Source organism: Euwallacea similis, unplaced genomic scaffold (genome assembly GCF_039881205.1).
Source record: "Euwallacea similis isolate ESF13 unplaced genomic scaffold, ESF131.1 scaffold_43, whole genome shotgun sequence".
NCBI classification, from domain to species: Eukaryota; Metazoa; Arthropoda; class Insecta; order Coleoptera; family Curculionidae; genus Euwallacea; species Euwallacea similis.
In genome coordinates, this window is record NW_027098668.1 from 64,545 (window position 1) to 77,508 (window position 12,964).

Genomic DNA, 12,964 nt, shown 5'->3' on the forward strand with positions numbered 1-12,964 from the left:
ACATTATATGGCAAGTCTTTCACTGACTGGTTGAAAAGTTCTGAAAAGTGAATTGGTGCAATAGATGGTAAATACATCCGCATTAAGAAACCTACAAAATCCGGATCTGATCCTGGATACTTCAACTATAAAGAATATTTTTCGATAAATCTTATGGCATGTGCAGATTCAGATGATTTGTTCGCAAGTATTGATGTTGGAAATTATAGTAGAAACAATGATTCCGTCGTATTCAGACATTCAGGCCTTGGACAATTACTATTGACCAATGTTTCTTCGTGATTCGTGGTACCAAGATGTTGATTAGACGTGGCCTAATTCTTGATACGTTTAGTTAGCAATGGACTGAATGCTTGCGAAGGACCACCCTGAGTTCGCAGTCTCAGAGAAACCGTGTTCGTGCAAATGAAGAAAACAAAAACCCTTTTTAACGGTAACTAAGGTTTATTGTTCACCAACAATTTCGAGTAATTTAGCAAAGGAGTAACAACTTTTCGTGACAAGTAAACTAGTATACTAATTAATCGTGTATAGGAACCGTGAGTAAAGTAATCGCGTACGAGTAATGTGCAAAGTATGGAGTTAAGAGTCGACGAAGATGCACAAGAAGAGGCGGATTTTTCTTCTTGCAAAATCTTAAATACTAAAGTTAATGGTAAGCGTACATAGGCGTACCAGAAACCAGGAGGTCATCATCGGCACTTCTTCCTTGTAACCTGCCTAACTTTAACAATATAATTGGGTTTTATTTGAGGGCGGTTAAGACCAGAATCGAGAACGTGTCTAAATTTTAGTACGCACAAAAGGTCGGCGAGAAGTTTTGTTACATAATTAGTCTAAGTTCAAACGAAATGCGTACCAACATCTGGTCATACGGGCAAAGTGGCAAGAAAAACGAGTAATGTTCATAGGCGTAGCACACGGGTTCCTTACAACTAGTCCCAGATTTAATACTAAACTTATGAAGAATACAACTTATCGAACTATTAGATTAAATCAATTATCGGATATTCTATCTTCTACACAAGCCCTAACACATACGCAACAACAATATTTTCATATTCAACATTAGTAAACGACATTGCTTGAAATTTGAGTGAAAAAAATATGTTGCAAAATAAAAATTATAATTTATTTTGACAAAAGTCATAAAAGCGCAATTCATACAATCCAAATCATGACGTCAGCAAAGCAACTAAATCTACGTAAAAAAATCCATGTTTTCCATATTGTTTTTCCATAAAACAGTTTATTGTAAAAATATTGTATCTCAAATTATAAAGGACTAAATAAAGAAGTTTTTTCGCTAGTTTACTTTGCAGTTATGGGGGAAAAGTTTTCCTAAATTTGCAATCAAAGTCGAAAGTCGTTTAGCACTATTAGCGGTTTTAAAAGTTTGAACTGCTGTAGAATTTTTATTTCTACAAGTATTTTCAAAACTGTTGGTGCTAATTTTGCGTTAGGGTCTTGACAAACGAATACAAATAACTTTATTTCAAAGATTGGGAGAAAACTCTCAAAAAATCTACGTTTGTACGGCTATGCCTGGTCTCATCAAAATATCACTGAATTGTGAATAACTCGAAGACTACAAATTTTCGGATAATGAATTATTAATCAAAAAAGTTACAAATATACTCTATTATCACCCCTTAAAATTAAGTCCCACATCAACCAAACATCCTGTATTATATTCACTCATTCAGAGGTAGAAGTGTGTTCTCACATTATTTAGAAGTGTAATTTACCAACATGCTAAGCCCAAGTACATAATCGGTTTTTAGCCTTAGAGGGGGCATGGCCCCATTTCTGTATCTATTATTCTCGAAAACATGTGGCTCCATGTGACAAAACTTGGGCATCTCTCCTTGTAAGAACTCTCTATTTACCACCTTGTGAGAAAGTGTGGCTCAAATTGGTAGGACTGTAACATGCCTATGGGAAATTAATTTCGCCGGTCAATCAAATGTGGCCCTTTAAAGAGATGGTCAATGAAGTAACCAATAATAGCCTCTAATTGTAGTACCCCCATGGATGTTATCCCTCAGTTTTTGTATTTAAAATCTTCAGAATATTCTTGAATTCTCTTGGTCAAATTGTCGGATTGACGAGAGCTCTTCATTTGTTTAAGTCCGTTTGAGGGCAGTGAATATTTAACAGTGAAACAAATTACTCTGTAAGTCGTTCCACAGTTTAAGGTTCTATGGAAATAGTTGCTTGAATCAAGAAAAACGTTCTTCCAATAAAAGTTGTAAATTGCGGACAATTTGGTGAAGGAAAATTATTCACTATAGGATCTCGTCACGTTACTGATGGCGATTGTTGAAAAAAAAAATTAATTTATTAGATTACCTATATTATTCAGGCCTCCAAGTTGTTAAGTCTTTAAAACATCTAGAGAAAATATTAAAATTAATGGCGATTTTATATTTAACATAAGTATACATACAACAGTGACTCCCTAAAATATTCAGACACTTACCATCTTCTTTTGTGCATAGTAATAATGAAAATAAACAATTAGGAAACAGGAGTTTGGTATAGGTTTGGTATTAGTTTTTGTTCACTAACGATGTAAAAATATATTTAATATTAACTAATAATATCAAAAAAAGTAAAAAGAAGAACACATTAGGCTCTTCTAGACAATGCCCAAGATCATTTTTGAACGTCGTCGAAGATTGACATCACAACTCGAACCTTTTCGAAAATGTTATGTTCCAAAAACGCTCCCTTACGAAAATACAGGGTTGCGAAGTTTTAGAAAAAAAATGGAAATTAATGAATATTTCGAAAACCGCTTGAGATATTTCAATCAAATTTGGTAAGTAAAGACGGTTTATAAAGAGGCATTAATTGCAATAAAAATATGTGTTTTTTTCCGAAACTTTACAAGCCTGTATTCTCGTAACGGAGCATTTTTGGAACATAGTTTATATAACAAATGATCATTATTTTTTGTCAGATAGAATCCCACCTCAAAATATCCGCACATCGTTAAGGAACACCCCGTATACGAGCAGTAAAAGCATAAGACCCACTGTGCGCTTCTCTGTTTTAAGGTAAAATGGAAGCAGAGTAGAATATTGCATTTGTTTCGAAGATGTTTTTCAGGAATTAGTATCGATTTTTTAACAGGAATTTTTTTTGGAAATAGGAAAGATATTTATGTACTTAGTATAAATAAGTTATATGATTTAATGAAATAAAGGAAGTATCCTTACAATGGAAGAGCGTAACTTCTCATTAGTCTATGTGCCAAAAAAACTTTAACAGAAAAATTAGGTTCAATTGCTGGATGTCAAAAACGATAGATTTTAATGCAAAAAATAAACAAAATTAATAAAATTGGCATTTAGACTAAATAGAAGTTACACTCTTCAATTGTACAGATGTTTTCGTTATTTCATTAAATCATATAACATATTTATACTAAGTAAATACATTTTCTATTTCAAAAAGAAATTCCTGTTAAAAATTCAATATTAATTCACAAAAAACATCTTCAAAATAAACGCAATCTTCTCTCTACTTCAATTATTGATTTTCTGTTGCGTCACGTGGTACCATCTGTAAACCAGGGTTGTATTTTCTCGGAAGTGTTTACAAGTTTCTATTTAGCCATTGTAGATTTCTTTCTTGTATAGATTACAGATTTCTTCTTTTTAGAGACTCCAGATTTCTTTCTCAAACAGGTTTACCGATTTCTCCTAAGTTTTTGTAGATTTCTTTCTTGTGTACTTGTGGCGCCATTTTGCAGAAACGGGCTTGCTGTGCATTACGACAATAGTGACATACATCAAGATTTTTTAATTTATTTGTTTTTATTGTTTGGGTATAAAAGTTAAAATTTTAAGTGTTACATAAAAAAATATTATGTCTTTAAAAAATCGAAAAGTAAGAAGGTAGGGATGTCAGACCACTGATAGAAGATCTAGGGACTAGGAGGTATGATAGAAAAGAAACCGGTTGCCAAAAATTTTCCCAATAATTTTCCACATCCAATACTCATTCTAATACAGATAGAGGATACAAACAATTTGTAACAAATGTCTGTTTCTTCTAATGCAAAGAAAACTTATCTTTTGTATCTTTGATCGCAAAGCACAGTTTTTATAAACTACTACATCAAATCAGTTGTCGAAGCTCAATTAACTCAAGACCAGCAATTTGAACTTGTGGGGTTTGAGTTTCAACATTGATCGGTGAGATCTCACAATCCTTGTGTATTATCAAAGATAGCGAATATTCTCGGTGGAGAGATAGGTAGTATAGTTGCCCATCTTTTTAAGATGAGAACCACAGCAGAACGAAGGAAAGTCGTAGTTTCAAGGTGGAAAGAAGAGAAAAGGATTTTATCACATATCTTATTGGAAAGTCCAGGTTGCCCATCAATGAAAGGACTCCTCAGGGTTATACAGAAGGGTATGTAATTTTTTTTATTATTTGGTAGGAAATAGTTTGTACCATGCTAGATTCCAAGTCAAGGGATCATTCACTTATGGATTATGGATAACTGGTGCATTTGAAAAAAATATATGAAGGGGAAAGAATAATTTATTTAAAATTAATGGAATTGCCATTACAAAATGGTTCACGTTAGGAGAAACAATTGCCCTAGCATACAGAAAATAAACATTTAACATTTAGTACGTCGTGTTTGGTTACCTACGGGACTTTTATTAGAAGTTTATTTGATAAATGGGCTTCTTAGGTAATAGTGTAGTGCAGGGTTGAAGTCTGTCCGATAAGTGGTTGTAAGTTCTGAAACACCCCGTATTATAATAACTTCTATTATTGTGGCAATAACACTTATGAAAGGGAATTAAGGTTTTATAATACGAATTATTAAACATTCTAAATTTGTTCCTGTAATTTCCAATTTGCAAGGTACCAAATATTTGTAACGAAGGGCTGGTAAATGTAATCTCGAAGGAACTTAAATGGATAATTTAATAATTATACCTACAGTCGTTTCGAAGTTTACCTTTGAAGAGCCATTCCACAAATATGGAAATAGTTGCTGGAATGAGTAAAGTTTCTAAGAACTTCCAACAAAAGTAGTAAATTCCGCACAATTTGGCGAAGGAAAATTATTCACCATAGGATGGGGAAACGTTTACATATCTAAGTGCATTGTAGTATGTCGGTGTGAAATAATTACACGAAGGAAAATTACAACACTTTTATTACTTCTCTAAAATACAAAACCCCGGAATTTATGGGGGATAGAGTTTGTTCATCGTTTCGTGAGAGAGGAAGAAATCGTAATCATTATTGGAAGGGTGGTTGCTTAGTGGAATCCTTCGAAGAGTCTTCCACTACCTAACTTAAGAGGAAAAGACCATGTGCCAATATAGGTCAACACGAGCCTGTTCAATTGCAATATATGGGCTGTTCGAAACAAAAGGCACTTAGAACAAAACAGATCTCTGACGGTTGACCCATTTGAAACACATAATTTTGGACAGTTCAAAGCCAACCAGACATTTTAACTCATGTTGAAATATAGTCATTAGATTCCTACGAAATGGTACAGGATGATTTATGAGTGCAAGTCCATAAGTATGTGTAGCCTATTGTATTTTACATTAACTGAGCTCATCGTTTTTTTAAACCTGATTGAGGTGTATTATTTAACAGTGAAATAAATTACTTTGTAAGTTGTTTTTGAGTTTGCAGTTCCAAGATCCATTACAATATGTTATAATAAAAATTATTTCGCACATCTAAATTTTCTAGGCGGGTCATTCAAAAAGAGAAGAGATACATTTTTAGAATATAAAAACCGATAGATACAAAATCATTTTTAGGTGTAAAATCTATGAATTCCATAATTATTGAAGCTTATTGGTTTGACTGATATGCAACCAATATTACACCCAATGTTTTTTGCAGATTAGCAATTCAGTCACCGAAGATACTTCTGCGATAATGGTAAATCATTTAATCCTTCATGAATTGTAACTATATACAAATAATGTCATGTATTTTCAGGAAGGTGCTTCAGAAAGTATAAGTATGGATCCAATACTAGTTGACGACTTTCACTTAACCCTTGCAAATTTAAAATATCCAAATCAACTGCTAAAAAAGGCTGGAAGATCTTTAAATTCAAACACGCGTCACAACTCATCAGCCTTAAAAAAGAATTGGAACTCCAAAAAAAGACTCAGAATTGACTCAGAAAACACTTAGAAAATCAACTCAACATCCTTCAAAAAGACTATCAGTTGTTGAAAGAGCAATATGAGGCCAAAATGCAAACTTTGGAAACCGACCCTGTAAGTTAATGCGATTTTGATTGTTTTGAATTAATTTAATTATCATTGTTATTTTTTAGAAAGCCACAAATTGGAAAATATTTCAAAGGAATAAGCACGTAAAACTAAAAAGTTTTCTTGTCGCAAATAAAGTTAAACATTTTGACTCTAGAATCCGCCGAAGAGAAAAATGATACAGGCATTTTGGGGAGTAACACCAGAACAAACTTCAAGTATGAGGCTTTAGTATCAAAAGTTTTTAAGAAGAGGCCCCAAGACTGTACACTAGGGTGTGCCGGTCTACACATCCCAGTTTTCCCATTGGGGAAAGTACTTCTATCCCGGACTACTTCTACAGCCGGAAAATGGCGGGTATTGGGCTTTCTTTGGGAGAGTTATCCGTTGCCAATAGATAGTTTAAAAATTGAAAAACATAAAAGTGAATTAATTAGTGCCTCCGAACTAAAGGTTGCCCCCATTTCCGATTAAGGTGTTGCACGCACATTGAAAAATCAATGTTTTATTTTGGGGTTATTCGCCAAGGATCGCTTTTCAAATTTATGGCTTATTTGCTTTGAATTTCATTCTTTAATCCATTTGGGACCAATTTTTTTTTTACAACTTTTGAACATTTTTAGATAGTTTGTGGTGTTATTATTTAAGATAAAATATTATTTTTGTTAAAAAAAGCTCTAAACATCTAATTACAATAATTGTTTAATGGAGGGTATATACTATGCATTTAATAGTGGAGCCAGTATTATTTTTCGTGCCAGTAAATTTAGATTGCGTAACTGGCGCGCAAGTTAAAACTTTGCATGCATGGACCGAAAAGTCTGCAGGCTTCTGAAATTCACTTACCCCAGTGACGACTCACATCGATACGAAAATATTCCGTATTTTGCATGTGTAAACAATCACTTGCTGGCGTGTTTGCTAGTTAAGCCGTGTTTACATGATGCAAGCTTCTGTTTGCGCAAGTTCTTGATTGCAAGTCCCTGTAATTTGTCAACAAAATTGTTACTGTTTACACTACACAACCATTTATGCAAGATTTTTATTAGAACTGTGGCAGTTGTATGATGTAGTGTTCATTATGGAAACATCTGAAATTGTTAATTTTGGTGTGAATATTTTATGCCACAGGATAAATGAAGAATTACGCGCGTTGTTACAAAAAAAACCGAAAAAGGAGGGTTTGGGTAAAACCGTGGATAAATTGAATGCAAAATTTAGGAGCATGAAATATTTTGCTTAAGGGATTATCATGCGAAGGCCCCTCAGCTTACAGAAATCACCTGAGAATGTCAAAAGATATGTTTGAAAGTCTGTTAGAATTGGTGACACCACAAATTTGACAAAATGCTTTGCCAAATTTGCAAGCTTTGCCTGTTACAGTAAAACTAGAAATTACTGTAAGATACCTTGCTACAGGAGATAATTTTTCTTCGCTTATGTATTTACTATATAGAATTCCTAAAAGCACCATAAACCAGTTTATCTCATTTGTGTGTACAGCTATCTATTAAGCACTGAAACCGTTTATTATGGTAAGGGGTCTGGTACGTTTATTCGGCTCACAGGTTTTTAATTTTACAGTGTTTTAATGCATTCTATTTCAAAGTAGACCTTCTATGGAATATATTAAAATGAGGATGAATTGAAATTTGTTAAAAAAATTTCCTAGATAAATTACTTCCCAAATAGCATTTCTACACTAATCTCAATAATTTTATGCAATACTAAAGTAATTAAAAAATACGTGATTTACTCGTATTCGCTTCGGCGGTACATATTTATATAAAATTGGAACAATACAGAAAAAGATTAACACGACCCCTGCGCAAGGATGAAACGTTTTGTTTATCTAACCTTGTTGAAAATCTGACTCAAGCAGAAATGAAACTTCCATATGCCAGTAAGAATTTAATTAAAAATTCTTTAGTAAGTATTCACTTATGTTACGTGTTGTCGGAAAAACGAATCGAGTCCTATAGAACAACATAGGCCAAAAGCTTTTGACCTGCTAGAAGGTTCTTAAGGTGAATGCTATAAATATCGATTACAGTATAGATGAAGGGTCTTTTCTAAATGGTACGCCAGTTCATGTAATACATCTAGTTTTTTTCTAGTGTACCACCCAATTTTAAAATAATTGAAACCCCTCAGAATGTAATTTATTTTTTCGTAATTGTTAATGTTGTAAATAAAATAACGGTGAAACTAGTTGATCAAGAGGGTGATTAGTTTAAATTTCGAGAAGAATCCGTCACGTTAAGACTTCATCTTAAACGCTTGGATTCACGATGGTAATTCTATATAATAGAATACCAAACCAAGATTTTGTCAGAAGGTTTAATACCTCGCAGCAAAACCCTGATAGTACGAAAAGATACATAAGAGGGTTAACATCTTTGAATAAACAGTTTCTTGTTTCCCTAGGATTTACATTAAAAAGTGGAACATATAAACGTCCAAGAAAATGTTCTTATTGATGACTCAATTTTCAGCTGGGAAGTGCTCTCTTTTGATCCATTCAATCCTACTAAATTGGGACCGAACGATGAAATTAGAATATCCTTGCAGCAAACCGGAAAATATCCCTTGCCCTGCAAAAGTTAACTTTGCCTTAAACTAAACGTTACGAAAGAGGAAGGTACGCCACTTGCAAACATATTCTTGATAAATAATGCCGCTACGTTTTTATTCAAAGAGTTGAAATATGTTCTAAATGGAGTGACTATTGACTCAGTGCGAGATATTGGCATAACATCAACCCTTAAGAGTTATTTATCATATAATTTAAATGAAAGCGCTAAGCTTCAAAATGCGTGTTGGTATCCAGTGGAAAAAGAAGGAAAAAGCATTATGATGGACTTGAACGGAAATGTTTCTTTATGTATTCCTCTCAAGGTGTACTTTGATTTCTTTGATTTTCTATTTCATAAGTTTGAAGTCGTAGCCTGACCGGATTCTGGGAATCGTCCGAATTGGCAAAAATTGATTCAGTTACAGTTTTTTGTTCAAATTTTCCTTCATCTGGAGGATTGGGAGTACTTACCAAGCGAGTTAACAGATGTAGACAAAAAAATGCGTTTTTCTAAGAAGTTTGAAGTCGTAGCCTGACCGGATTCTGGGAATCGTCCGAATTGGCAAAAATTGATTCAGTTACAGTTTTTTGTTCAAATTTTCCTTCATCTGGAGGATTGGGAGTACTTACCAAGCGAGTTAACAGATGTAGACAAAAAAATGCGTTTTTCTAAGAAGTTTGAAGTCGTAGAGTGACCGGATTGTGGGAATCGTTCGAATTGGCAAAAATTGATTCAGTTATAATTTCTTGTTCAAAATTTCCTTCATCTGGAGTATCGGGAGTACTTACCAAGCGAGTTAACAGATGTAGACAAAAAAAATGCGTTTTTCTAAGAAGTTTGAATTCGTAACCTGTCCGGATTGTGGGAATCGTCCGAATTGGCAAAAATTGATTCAATTAGAGTTTCTTTTTCAAAATGTCCTTCATCTGGAGCATTGGGTGTACTTATGAAGCGAGTTAACAGATGTAGTCAAAAAAAGTGCGTTTTTCTAAGAAGTTTGAAATCGTAGCCTGTCAGGGAATTAATATAGTTTAGATTGGGCATTTCTATTTCCTTATAAGATACTTGATATTTATAATTAGGGGTAACATTCTGTAAGGGTACATCTTGGAAATCAGTTTTCGTGTTTCCGTAATCTCTTAAAATGATATCTCTTAACATAAAATTACATTTGGGTTCTAATTCTATTAAGTAAGTTTCGTTTAATCAGACATTACCTTGTGATTCCTTACAAATCTCTACTCCTATGATTTTTTGAGTTGTTATTACAATCCATTTACTTTCGTCTACATTTTGGATTTGTAAATTTTTTATATCTAAATACACTGGGTTACAATTCGTTATATTATTTTCATATCTTAGCAATTCAACTTCGCATGGTACATAATCATTAAAGTTTTCGGGGCGTACATGAGAACATAAATATTCATTGAAAGATACGTATTGGCAAGGCTGATTGACGTATCCAAATGTTTTGTCTTTTATTATGAGATACTCAAAACTTGGTACAATTATTTTATAGGAATTGTTATATTTGACAGGTAACGAAAATAATCGATATAAATTATAAGCTTGGGTTTCCACTAAAGGGATTTCGATTATGAAGACTATCACATTATTTTTTACGTAACTCTTTATTTTTAGAGTGTTTTCGATATTCAATAAATTGTCGGTGTCTGGTTCGAATGGTAATTTTTCTTGTTGCACCTGATTTTGAATGAGTTTTAATTTGTTTAAAAGCATGCCTGAATTAATTATCTTGTTATGAAAAGTATTTAATTTGGCGAACGTGATTGCCTCTTCTATGTCTGAAAGTATATCGTAGATGTTCTGATAAAATGTTGTAATCTGTGTGATGATCTTATGAATCCTAAAGAACTCAAAAAGGTTTGCTTGTTTAATATTGACTTCATTTACGACTTCTATAATTTCTTTAATTTTTGAATCCAAAACAATTTGATCGTGTGATACATTTTTTATCGTTTCTTGAAAATTATTTATTGCGTTAGTCAAGAGCGTTGTTTGTTTATCGAGGACTAATTTTAAGTTGTTCTGGTTTTCTTTGAGTATGTTAATGTTTTGGTCAATGCGTTTTGCGTCTTCTTGGTCTAAGTTTCCTGTCACGGTTTTGATTATAGTGCCCAATGCGTTTAGTAAGGCTCGCTTAGTACGCATTTTTGTTGGGAAAATTTGGTTTATCTGTTCATTAATTTTTTGTTTCAAGTTATTTGTTATCACAAAAGAGTTATAAAATTCGGATTTGTAGTCTGTAAAATTATTTATGGTCTCATGAAGTAAATCATATTTAATGTTAATATCCGAAAATTCCTGCAACAATTTAGTCATATCATACGTTTGAATAAAATTCCAGTGGTTGATTGTTTTCTGGGCATTGCCTAATTTGTAAGGTAGTATGCCAGGTTGTCATTTAAGTCATGGTATCGGGATTTTTCGTGTATGAAGGGTCATCTGTAATAAGGGGTTTCTTCAATTCTTTAACACGAACAATTTCGATTTTGAATGGACTTTTGACACTTTTGATTTTTACTTTGTTATGATTCAATTTCTCGATAATTACATATGGACCGCTAAATCTAGGGTGGTTTTTATTTCTGAGATTTAAGTTTTTGTAAACTTTTTGGTTTAATTTAAAGTCGAATGCTTCGTTGCCTTTAACATTTCTTCTTGCTAAGATTTTTTCTTTGTTTTGATCGGTTTTTTCTCCAATCGTTTCGTACATGGCGTCGACTTTATTCTTATGCGACGAAACGTAATCAGAATGAAACGTTGTTGTGATTAAATCAAGAGGATCTCGGGAATTAGTATGACCTAAGACAATTTCGTGGGGTGTAAATTTCGTAACGCTGTGAACCGTGCTATTATACGCGATTATGGCGTATGAGATTAACTCATTAATTGGTTTTACGTTATCTTTTTGTTTCAAAATCCTAAGGTGTTCGATCAAAGTGGAATGGAAACGTTCAACAGGCGAATTTGATTCGTAATGTTTAGGGGTACTGAAATGTATGTTTATCTTTTGGGCCTTTAATAATTCCTTTAATAGTTCATTATTTAATTCTTTGCCATTGTCGCACGTGATTTCCTCGGAACATCCAAAAAATGAGAAAAAATTTATGAGTTTATCGCAAACTGATTTTGCATTTCTGTCATAAGGGTATGCTTGACCGAATTTAGAGAATTTATCAAATATCGTCAGGAAATTTTGGGCTTCGAATATGAAAGTGTCCATGTGTATCATTTGAAATGGTTTGCTGGGTGTTTCTGTTTTAGCGAGTGGAATATATGATTTAAGTCGGCTGTATTTGGCAGTTTGGCAAATAACACAATCGTTAATGTATCGTGTTACGTCCCCTTTTATATTGGGCCAATAGTAAAGTCTCTTAAGTTTCGCTCGCGAGTTTCTTCTATTCCTCGGTGATTTTGTTTGCTCTCATGTTGGTGCTTAATGAGCATAGTTTTTTCTTCAATTTCGGAAATATTGTTAAGTAATTTGGTACATATTCTAATTTTTAAGTTTTGGAAATTTTTCAAACATACCTCTGTGAATGAAGGTATTAAATCTTTGTCGATAAAATAGACATAACAAGGTTTCTCGTTAGTCATGTATTCTTGGATAAACTGCTTTATAATTTCCAAGTTATTGGGTAGCTCTACGTGACTTATCGTGGTTTTATCGAAACGTTCTTTGTTACATTTAATCTGCAGGTGTAGAGATTTCTTTATCAGGAATTGTAGTATTTTTTTGTTTATCATTTCGTCACGAATGCTTAGTCCAGGGTTCTCGCGATCGGCTTGTTGACTATGTGCGGTTTCATCAGAATTGCACGTGTTGGGAAGATTTACAGGATGAAGTCGGATATCAAATATAACGTTTATTTTTCGTTGACTAGGGCCCGGTTCATTCGTATCGTCGTCGTTACCTTGAGCTGAAATTTCTGTTTGGTTTTCTAAGTATTCCTTAATATTCGCATCGGTATCGCCGGGATTATTGACCACTGATTCGTTGTCGTATACGTTTAATTTTATTCTAGATCATGCATCTGCGTTCGTATTCTGGCGTCCCTTTTTGTAAATTATTTGGTAATCAAA

General features: G+C 33.4%; 1 protein-coding gene, 1 long non-coding RNA gene and 1 other non-coding gene across 3 annotated transcripts; 2 read left to right on the plus strand and 1 right to left on the minus strand.

The window, feature by feature from the left end:
- The first annotated feature begins 3,837 nt into the window (after nucleotides 1-3,837).
- On the plus strand, nucleotides 3,838-9,190 carry LOC136418899 (uncharacterized). The gene is made up of 5 exons (XR_010752982.1): nucleotides 3,838-3,948; nucleotides 4,293-4,425; nucleotides 5,899-5,937; nucleotides 5,998-6,284; nucleotides 6,344-9,190. It is a non-coding gene; the product is annotated as an uncharacterized lncRNA (long non-coding RNA).
- On the plus strand, nucleotides 8,037-8,141 carry LOC136418903 (U6 spliceosomal RNA). Its single transcript, XR_010752985.1, has one exon. It is a non-coding gene; the product is annotated as a U6 spliceosomal RNA (small nuclear RNA).
- Nucleotides 9,191-10,060: 870 nt separating the features above from the next.
- LOC136418894 (uncharacterized) lies at nucleotides 10,061-11,200 on the minus strand. The gene has a single exon (XM_066405110.1). It carries the CDS (start codon nucleotides 11,198-11,200, stop codon nucleotides 10,061-10,063), a length of 1,140 nt encoding a protein of 379 aa, XP_066261207.1.
- Between the last annotated feature and the right edge of the window lie 1,764 nt (nucleotides 11,201-12,964).